Source organism: Ambystoma mexicanum, chromosome 8 (assembly GCF_040938575.1).
Source record: "Ambystoma mexicanum isolate Mex_15411 chromosome 8, UKY_AmexF1_1, whole genome shotgun sequence".
NCBI lineage: Eukaryota > Metazoa > Chordata > Amphibia > Caudata > Ambystomatidae > Ambystoma > Ambystoma mexicanum.
The window spans coordinates 424,161,457-424,180,022 of record NC_090929.1 but is presented as its reverse complement, the minus strand read 5'-3'; the positions used below and the strand labels follow the sequence as shown (position 1 = coordinate 424,180,022).

General features: G+C 48.4%; 1 protein-coding gene across 2 annotated transcripts in view; it reads right to left on the bottom strand.

Annotated features, from left to right (window-relative positions):
* Positions 1–18,566, bottom strand: part of EXOSC10 (exosome component 10) — a 1,010,963-nt gene that overhangs the window by 370,843 nt on the left and 621,554 nt on the right. For both annotated transcript variants that reach the window (XM_069609938.1, XM_069609939.1), the window contains 3 exons: positions 13,872–13,983; positions 11,594–11,644; positions 11,025–11,103 (listed from right to left, as the gene is read on the bottom strand). In XM_069609938.1, coding sequence (XP_069466039.1) covers positions 11,025–11,103; positions 11,594–11,644; positions 13,872–13,983 — 242 coding nt within the window. The remainder of the gene's footprint in view (positions 1–11,024; positions 11,104–11,593; positions 11,645–13,871; positions 13,984–18,566) is intronic.

Sequence of the window (18,566 nt, the reverse complement as noted above, 5' to 3'; positions counted from 1 at the left end):
ATGGAATGGGTGCCATGTCATGCAGCCCTCCCTGGGACCAGATATCTGCTTCTAGGAACAGACGCCTGAGCCCAGGGAGGAGTGCAGGACAGCCCCCCCATATCTGCCCCCAGGGAGGGCTACATTTTGCTGGTGTGACCGTATGTAACATGTTTTTTGTTTTGTTTACAGCTTTTTCTGCGTGAGCAGTTGCAACGTTAAGTGAGTACTGTTTTTAGTATTCTGTGGTTAGGGCCCACTGTCAGTGGGGTGGGTGAGACTGGGTCTGGATTGTTGGCGGCGTGGGTGGGAATGGGCCGTCTGGGCAGATATGTTGGTGGGCTGGGACACAATTGCAGGGACAGGCCACAAATTGCCCCCAGATCATTGGTGTTTCCCTGGGATCGGATCCCTCCCATGTGGGTTGTCCGTCTGCAAGCCCAGGCTCCACCTCTGGCTGTGCTACGTTACAGATGTCACCTCCGGGGAGGAATGGGGATCCTGCTGGGGCTCCCTGGAGCTGCTGCTGTGCTTAGGGGACGGTACACCCACATGGTACATGGATGTCCAAGGCCAGGGACATCACCTCCAACTGTCCTGGAGTTGTGGCTGGGCTGCATTACAGCTTTTCCCTTCGGGGAGGTATTGGCACACTGCCGAGACTCCTTGGTGGGGAGAAGCTGTAACGCAGGGCAGCCAGGGCTCCAGCAAAGTCGGCGGTAATATCCTGGCCTTGGGCACCCTTCTCCCATGTGGGTCTTTGCCAAGGGTTCTGGGTAATAAATTCTGGACCGATTTGCGTAAGTCAGACCTCTGTGGATTCCCACGGGTGTCCTCTTTTGGTAAATGCATGGGATTCCCAGTTTTCCTTGCTGGCTGCGACACCCTAGGCCCAAATCTGTAGGTTCCTCGAGGAAGATTAAGTTGGTTCAAATTAACAGAACTCAAAGCTCAATATGCAAACTAGTTGTTTTACTGAATCACCTGTGTGCGGGACATTTAAAGATGGCAACCACACTACTGTGTGTGGCAGTGCAGGAGAAGACGTTGGCTCCTATGCAGAGGCCCCTCAGCGCAAGACACACATACCAGTGTGTCACAAAAGAGGAGTCAGTCGAGGCAAAAGGAGAAACGCAGTGCGCAAGTAGGAAGAGTTGTGGAGACGTCAGGAGCCGGGAAAGAGTTCCTCAGCACACGGCAGCTTGAGGAGGCAGTGTTGTCCAGACCGGAAACCTGAAGGGAAGCAGGCGTGTGACCACAGAGCCGCGAATGAGGCTGGAAGAACGTCTGCATGATCCAGAGTGGGAAGCGAGTGGCAGAGCCACCCCATTGAAGCGCAAGTAGGACCTGTGATGCTGGAGAGAGCAGGTGAGTCGAACAGAAGCAAGTGGGGACCCTGGGGTGTTCTGATGACCGCCCCAGCGACAATTTGAATGTAATGTAACAAGATTGTTAATACAAGAAGCTGGTTTGAATGCAGAAAAGGCAAAGTACAGACTCGATCCCCAATGTGGGGCAACATTGAACAAATGTTACTGCAGAAAGATATACAGAGCCAAAAACGGTATATGCAGTTTTGGTTATACAGATGAACTATGAAACTTTTAAGAACTCCAGGCAAGGAAAAAATATCCAGCAATTGAAACATAAGAAGTCATGGCAAAGGAAATGAACCAGGTAATTTAAGCACAAGTCCTGGCAGGGGACTATACCAGACAAGTGAAACCAGAATTGAAGCTAAACAGGAGAGTACACCAGGCAGTTGGAATGGTACGGAGTGTCCTGGCAGGGGAGAATACCAGGAGAGGTGCAAAGCTATGAGAAATACTAAAAGAAGGACAGTGTTTGCTAGACAAGAGAGACACTTGTGTTAAAGAAATGAAGAAAGACTGTTGCAGAACTAGCTGCCTAACAGGAAGATTGTGAATCCAAGAGACACACAAAGGAACCATTAGTAAAAGACATTGCCATCCATCTGAGAATCCAGGGGAAGGGAACCACACTCTGTGTCCAAGTTCTTTCACCTTGGAGGACCTTTTTGGAACAAGTTACTTAACCTACTCCTTTTCTCCAGCATCAGTGTGGTATGGATTCAAATGCTCATGAATAATCCCGTCAGGCTGGGAATCCTTGGTAAAAAAAGGAAAGCAGTTTGGTTTTAGCCTGAAAACTGCATTTCTCCTCTATAGCCATTCACTGTCCTTTGGCCCATACTGCACCCATCTAATGACAGTAGTCTCCCTAAGCTCCACCCCTGGTAGCCATCTTCAGATTTGGTAGAGCACTTGAAGTGGCAGCATGAACCAAGAGGAGCCACAGAGGGGAAAGAGGGTTTGCATGTGAATCCACGCCAGACCCATGCTGGAGAACAGGAGTTACAGGCAAGTAATTTGTTCCTTCTCCAGCATGGGGTCTGACATGGATTCAAATGCACATGAATATGATTACACAGCAGTAATATAAACACAACCACGGCAGGTGGCAAGGATCAACAGAAGCAATACACTTACCCCTGGAACAGGCTCACCTCAAGTAAACAGGTTGCGTAGCACTGCTTTGCTGACCCGGGACTCCTCCCTAGAATCCCTGTCGATGCAGTAGAAGCTTGTGAAGGTGTGGGTGGACCAACATGTAGCAGCCCTGCAGATGTAGAACAGGGGAACACCAGAGAGAAAAGCTGTGGTTGCTGCAATGGCTCTGGTTGAGTGGGGTCTCGGCCGGCCTGATAGTGGTCTGTTGGCCAGACGATGACAGTGCACGATACAGACGGCGAGCCACGTGAATATGGAAGCCTTAAGACAGGGCCGTCCCGTGATTCACAGGCCCAAATTCCTCAAAAAGAGTGGAGAGATTTTCCGAAAATCCTTTGTACATGCCACATAAAACTTCAAGGCACAGGCAACATCCAGCGAATGCAATGCCCTTTCAGCAGGTCGAAGCTTTCTTTGACCTGCTGAAAGGGCATTGCATTTGGTGGATGTTGCCTGTGCCTTGAAGTTTTATGTGGCACGTACAAAGGATTTTCGGAAAATCTCTCCACTCTTTTTGAGGAATTTGGGCCTGGAAATGAAGACTGGCAGAACCAAAGGCTTGTTGAGATGGCATTTAGAAGGAACCTTTGTCAAGGTGGGGTGGGTCCGTAGTACCACCTTCGTCACGAGGAATGCCAAATATGGCTGCTTGCAGGAGAGGGCCGGAATTTCCCCGACCCACATAGCGAGGTGATAGCCACTAGGAAAGCAGTCTTCCATGAGAGTAACTTCAGAGAGGCCTGATGCAATGGTTCAAAGAGAGGCCCCATGAGTTTAGTCAACACCACTTGAGCTCCCAAGCTGGAGCAGGAGCCTTCCTGAAGAGGCGCTTGAGGAACTTCTTGACAAGCCTGTGATACCACAGGGAGGGCTTGTCCTGTCTGCGGCCGTTCCTGGAAATGGCTGCCAGGTGCACCTTGATAGAGGCATGAGCCAGCCCAGTCTTGGCCAGAGAAAGTAGGTATGGAAGGAGTTGCACAGCTGTGATGCGTAGAGGCGTTATCCTGCACCACACTGAAGAGTTTCCATTTGTGGGCATAGCAAGACAACATAGAGGAAGCCATGGCCAGGAACTTCTTGCACGCCAGCAGTAGCAAAATATTGCCAAACTCTAGGGCTGCAGGAGCCAGGAACCACTGGGTGGTGGTGCAATGTTGTCCATTCTTCTCTGGAGAGGTCGGGAGTGGAAGCAGTCAGATGGACAGGACCACCGAGAGCAGGTCTGGGTAGCAGATCTGCTGAGGCCATGCTGGAGTGTGGAGTATCATCCTGCACTGACATTGTCCGAGTGTGTTGATCACAAGTAGCAGGAGTGGGAATCAGAGGGAAGGCTTACAGGAAGAGCCCCTCCCATGGGAATGAGAAGGCATCTGCCAGACTCTTTGGCTGAGGGAACCTGCTGGCAAACCTCTGGCACTTGGAGTTGGCCGCCATCGTGAAGAGGTTGATTCGGGTTGACCCCACTTGGTGAAGATTAAGGACACTCGTTCCTGTTGAAGTACCCATTTGTGGCAGGAACGCAGCTCTCACCTGAGCGAGTCTGCGATTGTGTTCTTGATGCTCACCAGGTGAAATGGGACAGGGACCATGTCCTGAAGAACAGCAGAGAGCCACAGGGTCAGTGCCTCCAGGCAGAGCGTCAGGAGCGCGTCCTGCCCTTTTTCTGGATGTAGAACATGGTAGTGGAATTGTCAGTGAAGATTCTCACCACCTTCCCCCGCAGGGGAGTCAGACTGATTTGAGGGCCCAGAAGACTACCCGGAGTTCCAGGACATTGACGTGAAGGTCTTTTTCCTCCAGGAGCCAGGGACCTCTGGCATGCGACTGTCCGGTGTGGGCCCCTCACCCTTTCAGGGAAACATCTCTGGTGACCATTGACTGGTATGGTGGAATCTGAAAAGTGATTCCTAGCAGCAGATGCCGGTGTACTCTCCACCATCCTAGAGCTTGCCAGAACACCTGGTTGAGGGCGATCTTGTCCGTCCAAGAGCCTGTGACATGCAGCCACCGTGCGCATCCAGGTTCTTGAAGGGGTCTATATGGAGTCTGCAAAATGGAACGAGGTGGATGCAGGACGACATGCCGAACAGCGGCTTGATGGGTCACACCGTTACGGATTGCACAGACCCTGTACCATCCCCAGGATGTCCGTCACCCTCTCCTCTGAGGGTGCCCAGAAACAGAACATTTTGCGATGGCTCCAGGCGGGACTTCGGCTAGTTGGAGAATACAACCTCTGTCAGAAGGCAAAAGGTCTCTGCAGTATGCTGATCGTCAGCACTTTAGAGTGGAAGCGGATGAGCCAGTTGTCCAGATATGGGTAGATGTGGATGCCCTTGAGGTGTAGATTCGCTGCCACCAGAGCCAAACGCTGAACACCCTCAGCGCTGATTTCAGGCCGAAAGGGCAGAGTCTTGAACTGATAGTGCTGTCCCTGGACCGTAAACCACAGGAACTTTTGATGTTTTGGTTGGATGAATGGGGACGTGAAAGTAAGCCTCCTCCAGGTCCAAGGTCGCCACTAAATCCCCTTCCTCCAGCTGGTCGAGCACATGCTGCAGCGTGACCATCCTGAACTTCTGGGACTTCAAATACTTGTTGAGGCGCCTTAAGTCTAGGATTGGCCGCCACACTCCTGACTTTACCAGAAAGTATCTGAAGTACACACCGGAGCCCCAGAGGCACTGAGGGACTGAGGGACGGGTTCCATCGCCCCCTTTCTTAACATGGCCTGAAACTCCCATAGTATTTGGGCCATGTGTAGTTCGACACGTTACAGGAGGAACACGAGGCACCTGTGTTGAAGTCCAAGGTGTGCCCCTGATGGACGGCCAGCACCCATTTATCCATCGTGATGGTCTTCCACTTGTGAACAAAGTTCGCTAGCCGGCCATTCACTGTGGTGTGAAAGTGGGGGCCCGGATCCACGGCCGGTTCAGGGTTGCTTGGGCGTCTGCGTACTGGTCCGAGGGAGACGATGACGGTCATTCGCTGCCATAGGCTTGCGAGCGGCCCAAGTAAGCATCCTGTGTGGAGGAGCGGAAGGGCTGACAGTAGGGGGTGGTGAATCTCTTTGGAGGATCTGCTGGACTTCCCTTTAGAGGACCAAAAGGGCAACGATTGCCTCTGCTGCAGTGTCCCCAGCGAGCGTGCTGTCTCCGTCTTAATGGCTTGGAGCTTCTCGTCCACCACCTTGACAAATAAATGGTCCCCCATCAAAGGGCATGACCACCACCTTGGACTCCACGTACGCCCTGAAATTCACGGCCAACCAACCAACCTTGGCACCAGAGGGCCACCCCATTGCCCATCTGGTGGAGGCTGGAGTCCACAATATTCAACGCCACTCAGAGGCCACTTTGCCCTCCTGGAACAGGACCAGGGCTTTAGCGTTCTTGTCATTCAGCAGGAAGTCAAAGATTGTCCTGAACTTCTATCAGAGTTCCCTGTTGTAGTGGGACAGGATGGCCAGGGCATTGGCGGCATGGACAGTGGAAGCCGCGGTGTAAACAATGCACTTCTCCACTGCATCAAGCTTCTTCCCCTCCTGGCCCGGAGGCACCATGGACGAGGACGATCGGTTTGAGGAGTGCTTTGTGGGAAGGGGAAGACACCACGTAGTCTGGAGAAGGCTGTGATCTCAAGCACCTGAGGGGCAGTCGGGGACCCTGTTCTTATCCAGCCTGTCTCTTTTCGAGGGAGCAGTACTTGGCATCTTCATCAGGGCCAAACCTTCCTCCCAGACATAGTTAAGCAAAGGTGCTGGCATGACAGTTTCGTGAGGACTCCCAGCATTGAAAAAAGAAACCCTTCTCTTCCAGCACCAAATTGAATATATCGGAGGCACTCAAAATCATGGCATGAAAAGAGCCAATCTCATTTGGTGGCGATGCCCTGGCAGGCTCATCAGCAGCACCCAGCAGCTTCCCCGTCAGCTGGTACTTAGTTATCAAACTCATCCGTTCTGAGTTGGTGTGTGGGGGCACCACCACCAACTGAGTTAAAGGCCTCTGGGGCAGTGCTGAGAGCAGCAGAGCAGGCTGGCGTTTCAGCCCTGGAGGACTAGGCTGCCGCTTCGGCCTGGTGGGGCTAGGTAGGAGCCTTGGTGGACTTGGCCTGGAAGGACTTCTTGGAGGAGGCATAGGAGAGCTACGGACTGGGCCAGGTACCGGGGCAGCTGGTGGCTTCTGCTGTATCTCCGACACAAAACTGTGGATGGTAGTTTGAACGTACAGCGACATGTACCGGTGCACCGGCTGAGGTGCAAAAGGAACAACTGGCTATAACTCCAGGCCAACAAGCCTTGGTGGGCCAAACGGTAGATCAGGCTCCCTCCAGGAACATGGGGCAGAGGCCTCATTTGTGGTTCAGAGACTGTAACTTGTGGATTGATGCACAGGCCAAACAACGATTAGGGTACAAAACATCAACTTGACCATTGTGTTTTCATACATTGATGTAGGTGACACCAATTATGGTTTGAAAAAACAACAACTGTGTCCACATGATATTTATTTCACTGATGCAAATTATTGTATCATATTGGATTAGCACCAGTTTTTGTGATTGTTATACTTGTATGTTTTAAAGTTGAGTTGCTTTTGTATTTTGTTACATAATTTTATTTTTATACTTCTCTGACAGACGTATAGGTTCCCTCTCAGCAGCTTGATCTGTCAATACCCTGTCTCTATCTCAATGTTCATAGTACCTTCAGGCAAATTGTCATCATCAGAGCTTGTATAGATGTGTGGGAATTTCCTTGGAGACCCCATCAATACTGTTGGGGACATCCTCAACGGCCTGGCAATAAAATTCTTAGGAGGAAGAAGCTCTTTGATCCTGCCAGAATCCGTTGGGAATGAGGGGACGTTGGGCACCTGCGCTCTAACTGGACGGAGCTGCCACAGGAGACGGTGGAGGCAGAGTAACTTGTGTGGTTGCCGTTGTTTTGACCGTAGAAACCACTGTAATAATTGACAAAGTAGTGATCGCCGAAGGGGTCGCCGGCAGATACAAAGGAGTCGACGGTGGCCTGGTCGACGACAGGGCCATGGCAGAAGACCGGGCCATCGTCGAGGTTGATGCCTTGGAAGATGAAGCCGTCGTCAACAAAGTTGTAGTCTTGGTGGACGATGGGGTCGAGGATTCAAGGGGCCACTCAAAGACCTCTCCCTCGTAGCTTTGTTCTTGGATGAAGATTGGTGCTTTGAAGGGGTCCGGGACTTCCCCGCGGAAGGCACCTCCCCAACCGGTAGGCTCACCGTGGACAGAAATGGAGACTGGGGTCGGGTCCTTCCTGGTCCCTGCCGCAACCCTTGAGGACTTCGCAGTGTGGTATTTTACCTTCTTTTGGATCCCCTGGGGAGGGGAACCTTCAAAGGATCTCAACCTCTTTCTCTGAGGGAGCATGCTCATAGTACTGGCCGACCCTGGATGTGGCATGACTGCTATCTGAGGCAGAGTCAGAGCCCTTCCCCTCTTTGAGCCACGCCACCAACCTTCGATAATGGTCCTGCTTCCTATTAGCCGGGAATCTGCAGCAAATCTCACATCCATCCTCGCCGTTGTCTGGAAGCAGGTAATATAGGCACTTGAGGTGCCGATCCTACGTCCCATAATCCACATTTCTCACAGAGCTTGAAGAGACTCCACTTCTTCTCAGACATCAACGAGGTGCGAAGTAGGCTCAAGCTTGGGCCCGTCCAAAACTTGAAGAGACGATCTGGCAATAAAAGTAGATCTTCACCGACAATGGGTCCCTGCTGCAGTTACTCGATCTACAGTGAAAAAAGTTGGAGAAAAAGATCCACATTTTATCTGAAAAAAAACTAAAACAAAGTAGCAAAATACTCGAAGAGCAAGCCGAGAGGACTACCAACACTGAAACTTGGGTTAAAAATCTGAAGATGGCCACCAGGGGTGGAGATTAGGGAGACTGTCATTCGATGGGGTCAGTATGATCCAAAGGACCGTGATCGGCTATAGAGGAGAAATGCAGTTTTCAGGCTAAAGTTAAACTGCTTTTCTTTTTTACTGAGGATTCCCAGCCCAACAACTAGTACTATTCATGAGCATGTGAGTCCATACCAGACCCCAATGCTGGAGAAGTTATTCTAATATTCAGTTGTGAGCACTTTTTTTGCCAATATCAGGTTGAAGACATTTCCTTGGACACTTTGTTTTGTTTGTAGTGAGGGGGTCAGGATAGGACGTTTTGGACACAAGGACGGCTTTTCAGTTATTGACACCCTGACACATACAGATCATTAATTTTTGTTTTTTTTGGCAAAGAAGCTCCTCTTTAGCATAGGGTTAAGAGAGGCAGTTTCCCAACCCATTTTCATTTAAATGAAAGTCTTTAACCAAAAACATGACAACTTTGTGTCCGGTTTTCCTTTCTGACCCCTCACATCTGTCAGGGTCTACCATAAGCAGTTTTCTCCATCCTCCTACAGCCATCGCTGTTGATTTTGCTTCTGGATGGTGGGACCCACTCCTATGAGGAACCATTTTTTGTTTGGCCGATCCGGGTCTTCTTTGGCTCACGATGCAAAGCCCTGAGTGACCGGATCCTTCACCCTTTAAAAAGAAGCCTTTAGTTAACAGGTTGTTTCACCTTCTGGGAACTGACTTTCTGGAAACAAACCCTACATATTCACCTCTGGACCCTGGATTAGTGAATTTTTCATGATAATAACTCTAAGGGGTCACTGTGGTAATCGGTTCTACAGGTGCCCTTCTATCCCATTTCCCCATTGGGAGCTAAACACTGCTCTTTTTCCGCTTGTTACGAAATATTTTCTTTTTGCCGCTTTCCTCCCATACCCCACTATGGGACACCCTTTCTTTTTGCCATTGCTTAGCTGCTGTCCTGATTTTTTGGAGCCAAGTAAAGCCTTATATGCTTTACTTTCCATGCATTGTGCTTATTTATATTGGGAAAGTGATCAGTCCCTAACACTATCAGTACTGTGAGACTGCCTCCTTAGGTGAATTTAGCTGCACACATCACCTTAAAGTGAAATGGGGTTAGGATACTTTGTATCCTTAAAACGTTGTCTTTTGTAACTTTGTGGTTACAAATAAAACGAGCCCAGGATGGGCTGTTGACAGTGGATATTTTACTACCTTTTTTGGCTTTTTACTTGTGCATATTTGCATTTTACTGCATAATGTCAGTATATAATATACGCTAAAATGGCTGCGCCACAAGATTCTTGCCAGTCCTTTGGCATTCCGGTCCTCTCAGGTCCAGAAATGTCATACATGGAAAGCCCTTTCTTGGGCAAAGCCTCTGCTTTGCCAGGCAAAGTGGCGGTCTGTGAGGGCTAGCGCTATTTGGTCCCACCTGGTCACACATTGTCTGTCGCTGGCCAGAATGTTTGGCAAGTGTCTGCCCATGATTAGACAGGCCCGGCCAGTTTGAATGGTGACGATCCTTAACATTGATGGACCCGGAGGCAACTTCAGTCCAAATCCTGGATAAAAGGAGGACTCCTGCATCCATTCAGCAGATCATTGGTGGAGCCAAAACCTCTAAAAAGAAGGGCAGCCCAGTGATGACCGTTGCAGCGGACAAGCAGTGTCTCCAGCAAACCCCCCAGTGAAACCTCCTCCTCTGTCTTGATTTCAAGAAGGCCCTTGTCAGTGCTTTGACTCCTGGTGCAGTGGGAACAACCAGTCCATGATGCTCAGAACCAGACCCGAGAATCTGTGCGTTCTGAGTCTTTGCAAGTTTTGCAACAGAAAACGTAGCGAACGAACATGAAGCATGCAGAGTGTGTGTAGAAAAAAGGAAAAGATCATGTGGTGTGGTACAAGCTATATATGGTTTCAGTTTTAAAACCCAGTGTATAGGAGTAGATGCGTCAAGGCATCCCGAAGATTTTGCAAGGCGCCCACTCTGGTGAAAGGTTTGCTGTGTTCTAGTTGAAGCTGCAGGAAAATATCTAAGAAATGGGTCTTTATACACACTACACTTGTCCACAACCATTATCCTCACCAGAACACATGACCCGGCCTAGTTATTGCATATGAAATACTGGCAATATCCCAAAACCTCAATCATCGAACCAGTGCACGACTGTCCTGATTCTTACTCTGCAATCTGACACTAATCCTCGGCCCCTTTTAGCACACAGAGTCCCGGCATGGCAGCCTGCAACAAGCCTCATGTGCCCAGTCTTCACATAGCAATGTGCCAGTACTCAAATATGGGTTCTCGCATGGCACAGTGCCATTAACGCATTTCTATTGTTAGTGTAGATCCTGCCTTTGCTAAAAGGTCTCAAGTCTAAAATAGCATGCTGCCACTAACCACAAGCCTTTGTCCTCACATGGTATCCTGTCAATGTCCATAACCTCCCCTCCCAAGGAACCAACAAAACACCAATACGCTCTCGCGCCACCTCAATTTCCTGGCGTCATCCCATAAACTGGCTCAAAACTAAATTCCCGATTACAGTCTCTGATGTCTTCCCCGATACCCCTCTGCATAATCTCTTCTATTACCTGTACTTGAAAAGATCACAGCTTCATCCAAAGCAGTCTGGGATCCATCATGGGGGCCGAACAGCAGACTCTCACTCCTCTGAAGCCAAAAGATAAAAGGAAAACCATGAAGTATGTGTAAAACAATATAATAAAGCACCCTCCCACCTGTGCATGGGTAAACCCCGTAGAAGTAGACTGGACCGAGAGTTGGGAAAGAGAGGACATTTCTACCTGGTAGTTAACCTTTGTCATCAAATCTCTAGCTTTTGTAGGGATGGTGTGGTAATTCCACTTTCCTACCTCTCTTGCAGGATCTCAATATATACAAATATTTTGAGTAGTGCTAGCAATTCCTTCCATGAATTGCCTCCGTTCTTGTCCATAGACTGTATCAAGGAATGGGTGCAACAGTGATACACTAAACGAAAACTGTTCTTGTTCAGATCAAACAAAGGTAGATCAGCTTATGTCGGGTGCATAAAGCTTAGTCAATTTTCGGTAAAAAGAAATCAGGCAGCAGGGTGTGGGGGGGATTAAGTGAATGGGAGGATGGACAGATTTTTATAGAGGAGAAGAAATGCTCCTACCTCAGGATCAGGCATTGGTCCCCTCTTCTTTATGCTGCTCTGAATCTCCGTCTGAGGTTGGAGAAAAAAAGGAAGAAAACATTATTCCACACCAGTTTGGTCTTTAAATAAATTGAATCTATGCAACCCCAAAATATAAAATCCCAAAATTAGGTGAAGATTAGCGTTAAGGCAGTTTCTGTGCAACTCACTGCTGAGGGCACTATAACCACCAACCCTAACGGGAGGCTAACACAACTGACAAGAAAAGGGAAGCCAAAACTCTAAAGAGGGCAACATAGACAGAGCAAAGAGGTTTTGTTAAGACAGGTTTTCTAAAGTCCAACTAAGGGCTTCATAAAACCATATCTGAGGCAGTACAAAACTTCACTCTTAGTATAAGGCTGTACCACCTTAGAACATTTGGTAGCGTAGACAGAGCAGCAAGGCTCATTTTAGGAGAAGAAATTGTAGCATACATACAGTGCAAAGAAACACTGATAGACTATGTATTGTAAAATTAAAGGGTTTGTTTAAATACAAGTAGGTCAAGATAAATCTTGGGAGAGCAACTACCATCACATATATAAACACAATTATAAAAACCAACTCAATACTTATGGTATACAAACCAAAGTATAGCCTTATTTACAATACAATAAGCAGTCCAGGTGAGTCAAACCTAAAGTAACACATTCAGAATGGCATTAAGCTATTCCTGGAGAGTAAAACCAATGTAGTAAGACGTTTAGAATACCTTAAGTAATTCAAGGGCAGCAGACCCTATTGGTCATAACCTTAAAATATTGTTCAGTTATAGAATCACTTAATTAGACCAACACTATTACAAATACATCTTGCAACATATGTAACTTTCTGCGATTATGAATGGATACAGTTACAACACCAATATCACTTTAAACAAACACAGTTCAAAGGGAGTAACTTAACTTGTATACTTTCTAGAGGGGCCTTAAGCTACTCATGGACAAGTAAGAAACTAGTGGAACTATTTAGAAGTGCACTAAAGCAATACAGGGAAAGCACAGACCAATATTACAGTTTAAGTAGAGCAGCACCTATTCAAGGTCAGTATAACCTATTGGTATATAAACCCATTACACAATTACTATTATAGGAATAGACAGTTTAACCAAGGATGCCTTTCAGAAGTGTGAAATACAATTCTAGGGTAAGAACTCTAGCAGTTCAAGGTAAGTAAGGACATATATACTTTTCAAAGGGGCAGTAAGCTACTCTAGGACAAGTATTAACTCTGACTGTTTTAGATCTCTATTAAGCAGATAAGGGGAAAAAAACAATGGTACACTTTAAGAAGAACACGGTTATTCAAGGTAGTTAAGCCCTATTGGTAAGCTTTTACACTCATTAGGTAAGATATTCATATCAATGATACATCTTCCTGACCTGTGTCAACCCCAGAAAATTTTGCTGGACTGGTAGATTATTTTCCCCTATACTTCTGTGAGTGGGAACCCTTTTCCACACTCCGTCTTTTACACTATTATGGGTATCATTTTTAAGACTCTGTATAGTGCCTTTTTAATTCTATCATCTAACAACTTTTGGCACATACTGCCTATTGTTGCTGGGTTGCCCTTGGGGCTCCCCTTTCTCTGGCTAACCTTGTGAAAACTACAGTTCCCAAGGGTAGAAAGGCTCTATGGATCCTTTTACATTTTATTAGGTGAGGGACCAGCACCTCACTTAACCCCCCCCCCCCCACCTTATGTGGAATGCTGGGGGATACTGGGTATCCCTTTTCTCATTCTAAATGTGACATATTACAAGGACAAACCTATCTTTAATGGCTGGTGGCAGTGAACCTTTTTATTAATTTAGTACACCTTTACTGCAGGTTGGTTACACAGCCCCGGTAAAGGCACACATAGGTGCTAATTTTACCAACATGGGCCGGTCTTCTCTTTTCGCCATTTCAGCATTCCTTGCCTTGACATCAAGGGTGGGGAAATCCTTTGTGTGGACTTTATCTCCGGCGGGAGACCTCGGTCAAGCCCGCCCAGGATCAAGCGTGTCTGTGAAGGCAGGAAGCAAGTGAGGAGTCCATAGCTCGGCAGCCCTTTGTCTTCCAGCCGGCCTACGAGAATCCAGTTCAAACTGGGCAGCTGGCTGTCCTGAAAGGACTGACAATGCACCAAGTTTGAATGTTGCATGGCTGTTTGATTGGCTGGGTTCCTGCATAAAAGTCTGATACTGGAAGCTGACGAGGTAGTCGACCACTACCGACTGTAGTAGGTCGGAGCAAAGGCTGGCTTACCTTAAGCAGGGGCATCTCACGAGCCTGCAGGATGAGCAGGTGCAGTTCATTGAGCTGCTGTCGCACAAGGGGTGGAATGGGGTTACAGCAAGCAATGATTCCCTGGGGCTCCCTGAAAGAGAAAAGGCCAGTCCATTAAGAAAAACAAAAAGAACATTATACATTACACCCCCGCTCCCAGTGTTCAATGTGTTCTCGCCATCAAACTGAAGTAAAGATGCCTGCTTCACTCTGATAGACAGTTCCACCTCTACACCTTGAGAACCAGGAAATGGAATTAAGGGACAAATGATTCGATGGAAAGAATAATTCACCCCCTACTTATGCATCTTAACTAGTATACAGCTTTATTCCTGTTTATATATCAAATATTTACAACAAAAGAAACCAATGGGGAAAATTAATGGAGATGTGCAGAAGTCAGGCGAGCAATACTGTCCAAGCAGCATCTTGGTTGAAATCACAATTCATTACATACAATTGCATAACAAGGTTGAGAAGGCAATTATGCTTGTAACTCAAGCAAACTATAGCACTCAAGCCTTTGAGAAATAGTTGCCCCATTTGATGCACTTGGCAAAATGTTCTAAAGGTGTCAGTCAAAACATTCTTCCAATTTAGAATTAAGGTACAAACAAAAGTCAAAATTTGGTTTTCTGGCTGCCCAACTGTCTGGACCCCTACACTTTTTGCTGGCTTCCCTGTCCTTTGGCCTTCTTCTTGCCTTCTCATGTGAGGAAGTGCCATATAAAGAAACCCCCTTTCCCAGGCAAATTGGCAGTGCAAATATTATGCCGGATGTGGGGGCTGGGACTGCACGGTCTCAATCTACATCTGGCCAGGGGTATGTCTGAAGTTGGGCAGATGTGTGGCTAGAGGTTGTCCATGATAGGACAGCCCTTGTCAGTTTGAATAATGCATATCTAGCCCACTGGAGATCTGGATCGAATCTAGGATAAAAAGAAGAATCATGCAGCCATATTTCAGGTGGTCATTGAAGTCAAGACCACTACTTGTAATTGCAGCCTGACGACAGTAGATGGGCTAACGTTGAAGACTTCCAGCATTGCCTCCAGCCAAGTCTCGGCAAAGCCTTGCCTCTCTGGATCGTTTTCCTGCAGACCCTCACCGGTGTGTCGACCGTTGAGCTGGTGGAACCAATTAGTCCAGTCCCATGCATGCTGATCATGGGACATGGGTGGTCTGTTGGGTGTCTGGGTCATCCAGCATGAGGAACCATCTCAGCGGAGATGGTAACCACAACACCGCTTAGCCAAACCCAATCTGAACACAGAAAACTACCACTGGACCTGCAAACTGTGGGCCCCCTCAACAGAGCCAACAGAATTGTGCCCAGCCAATCTGAGAACCGTAGGGGTGGCATCTAGTGCTTTGATTCAAAGGGGTACTCCACATATTCTTGATCCCCTACCAATACATGTTTCGGCCAGGATTTGGCACAGACGGAATAGATGGCTGTATGGAATAATCTACTTCAAGCATCTGACGAAGGCGAGATGTCCTTCCTAATCATGTTACACCTGTCCGCAGCGTTCGATACTGTAGACCACAGTATTATTTTAGATTGCTGAAAGATGGTTGGTAAGGTCTCCGATCATGGCATTAAATGGTTCGACTTATCTGAACCCCGGCTGCAGGTGAGAATGGGGGAGTTTTCCATTGGATTCCCTTCCCCAAGAATGTGGGGTACCCCAGGGATTGTTCCTTTCACCCCTGCTCTTCAATTTATATATGCAACCGTTGATGGATATACTGAGGGGCCATGAGGTAGGGTTTCAATCAAACACGGACGACACCCAGATTCTTCTGAAGCTAGGGCATTTTAGAGATTCATTCCCCAAAGTCAAGCAATGACTGAAAGACGTGCGAGATTGGATGGTCGCAAACTGGCTTCAACGTAACCCAAGCAAAACACAGGTGGAATTGTTTGGTCCAAAACATCTTTTGTCAGACAATGAGAAGCGTCCTCCCCACCCATGTTTCATGTGGTCTGGGTGGGAAGCACAGCAATTACTGTACTCCATTTAAACCCTACCAATCTTATTACTTTACATAGCACAGCACACTGATGTTAGCCAGCTAGTAAGTAATTTTCCAATCACTGCTGTGTCCCAAGTGTAGGTGGTTCTCCATTTACTGTTGCATCTCAAATGTAGGCATTCTTTTCCACCTTGCCAGGTATCTAAAATCTAAGTGTTTCCTACTTACTGCTGTATCTCAAATTTAGGCACGTTTTCCAACTTTCCAGGCATCTCAAATCTAGGTGCTTTATACTTACTTGCTGTATCTCAAATGGAGGCACCTTTTCCCCACTTAAATCTAGGTGCACACCCCTCAACACCCCCCGTCCCGCCCACTGGTCTTTTTAACTACAGGTACTATTGGCCAGCTGTGCCCTCATGATCAGGCCTCCTCCCCTCCACGCACAGCCAAACCTCCTCCCCGTCACGCAGCCCCTTCCTCCTCCTTCAACACTCTGGGTATATGCCCCACTGCCACCCTTGTCCAACCCCCTTGCCCCCTCCCCAACACAAACCTCCATGTAGATCTTGCTCCGCCGAAGCCAGATCGGCAAGTTAGGAAGCTAGAGTTGAAAACACCGACACGCTGAGAATCACGCACCACCCTCTTACCCAGTCCCACTCCACCCCCCCCACTACCTCTTCACCTCTGCCTGTGAGTCTCATCTCTCCCGAACATGCCCACCCCCCACACCTCTTGCTTCCCTGCTCTTAGTGCTGCAAGGGCAGCCCTGGCCAACACACTGACCTCAACAGCCCCCCACGCCCTGTGGGCCACCCGAAAGCCTCACTTCGCATCACCAGTGCCCCACCCCAGATCCCCATCTTTTCCCCCTCGCTATATTGCCCAAACTTCCTCTCCTGTCCCCTACCCGATCTTAGCGAACTTCCCCCTCCTCCCCTTTTGTCCACCTCCACGCCCCATGCCCTACAATGGCCAACCAATTACCTCAGCCCACCACCACTGCCGCCACTGCCACTCCCCCCCTCCATCTCCACTCCTTTAACAATTCCCACCATAGCCCGGGCAAGCTCATGCGTTCCAACACAGCCCTCATCTGCAACACACACCATGACTCCCTCTCCAACAGGACAAACTCGCCCCCTCCCCATATCACACCAAATCTCTTGCATTCGCATCAACACCAGGTCGGGTTCGAAAAACAATTTTAACATCTTTGGCATTATCTATGACAAAAACCCAGGCATCCTTTTCATCACAGTGACCTGGTTTGCTGAGGACTATGAAACCATTGCACACAAGGCCCTCCCCCTGGCTACAACCTGACTGTTCAGAACAGATCAAGAAAAGGTGGGTTCCGAGCCATCCTACACAAAGACCAAATGCCAATGCTCATTAAGAACACCTTAGCCAGCACCACAGATTATGAATCGCTACTTGTAAAATTGCAACTCTCACCCTCCACCTCCCATAGAACCGTGGCTACAAAACAAACTTCACAGACACACTCAGCGACGCTCTGTCAACTACCTTCAACCTACATTCAGCACTCACCATTCTAGGTGATTTCAACATCTCGTTTGACTCCCCTTCAAACCACATGATCCGCTCCCACACAGATAACCTAGAAGCTTTCAACCGGACAACGCATTTCTCTACCCACCCACACTGCAGGTCACACCCCTAATGCAGTTTTCAGAGACAACAAACATCATATCCACTCTGTCTCCACGCACCCTAACATGCAGATCACTCATAAATCTTCTCCTTACCATCTTCACACCCGGATCCCTCCCAAGGCCACGCCGAGCCACCACCAACCTCCTCATCATCATCATTCCAATCTGGAACAAAGTCGTTATCACCCCGGATCAGGCCAACTCCCTCAACTCACTACCAGTAATCTTCCTTCCAGGAAGGCCACCCCCCCCATCAAACTCTTCGACCACTGGCTCTCCAGCAGCCTCACACCCCTGAATCCCCCCCCCCCCAATGCCAAAAGGGGTCCCACAGGAAGCATCCCTATCTCCTCTTAAATATCTTTATCCGCCCCCTCCCCGCACTCATCCACTCCCTCCTGCCACATTTATGTAGACGATACCTATATCATACCTTGTGCACCGCCTCCTTAAAAAGCCTTCTGCCGATACTACCTGTCTGGCAAACTATCGCCCAATATCTATCACTCCTTTCCTGGGCAAACTCCTGGAAAAGCTGCCCAGCTCACTCTTCACACCAAATCTGTTGGTTGCCTCCATGACCATCAGTCTGGCTTCAGAGCAGCCACAGGCAGGGAAACTACCCTTCTGAACACCCGTGAAGATCTGCTCTCCAATCTTGACTCCAGCCTTTCATCTGTCCTCATCCTCGTTTACCTTTCCTCTGCTTTAGACACGGCAAACCACTAAATCCTGATCAAGCAAATCCATGAGAACCTGGGCATCACGGATCAGGCCCTGGAGTGGTTAACCTGGTTCCTCCTGGACAGACTCTACAAACTTCGGTCCTTTCTCTCCACTACCTCTCTCCCCACATGTGGTGTTCCCCAGGGCTCTAAAATGCCTACTTGGCCCCTTTAGCCCACCTGATCTCTATCTTCTCCTCCAACTTTCAATGTTATGCGGATGACACTCGGCTCTCTTTCAGGCTCCCCTCAGCCTCCTCTTTCACTCATTCCTGACTGTCTATCCA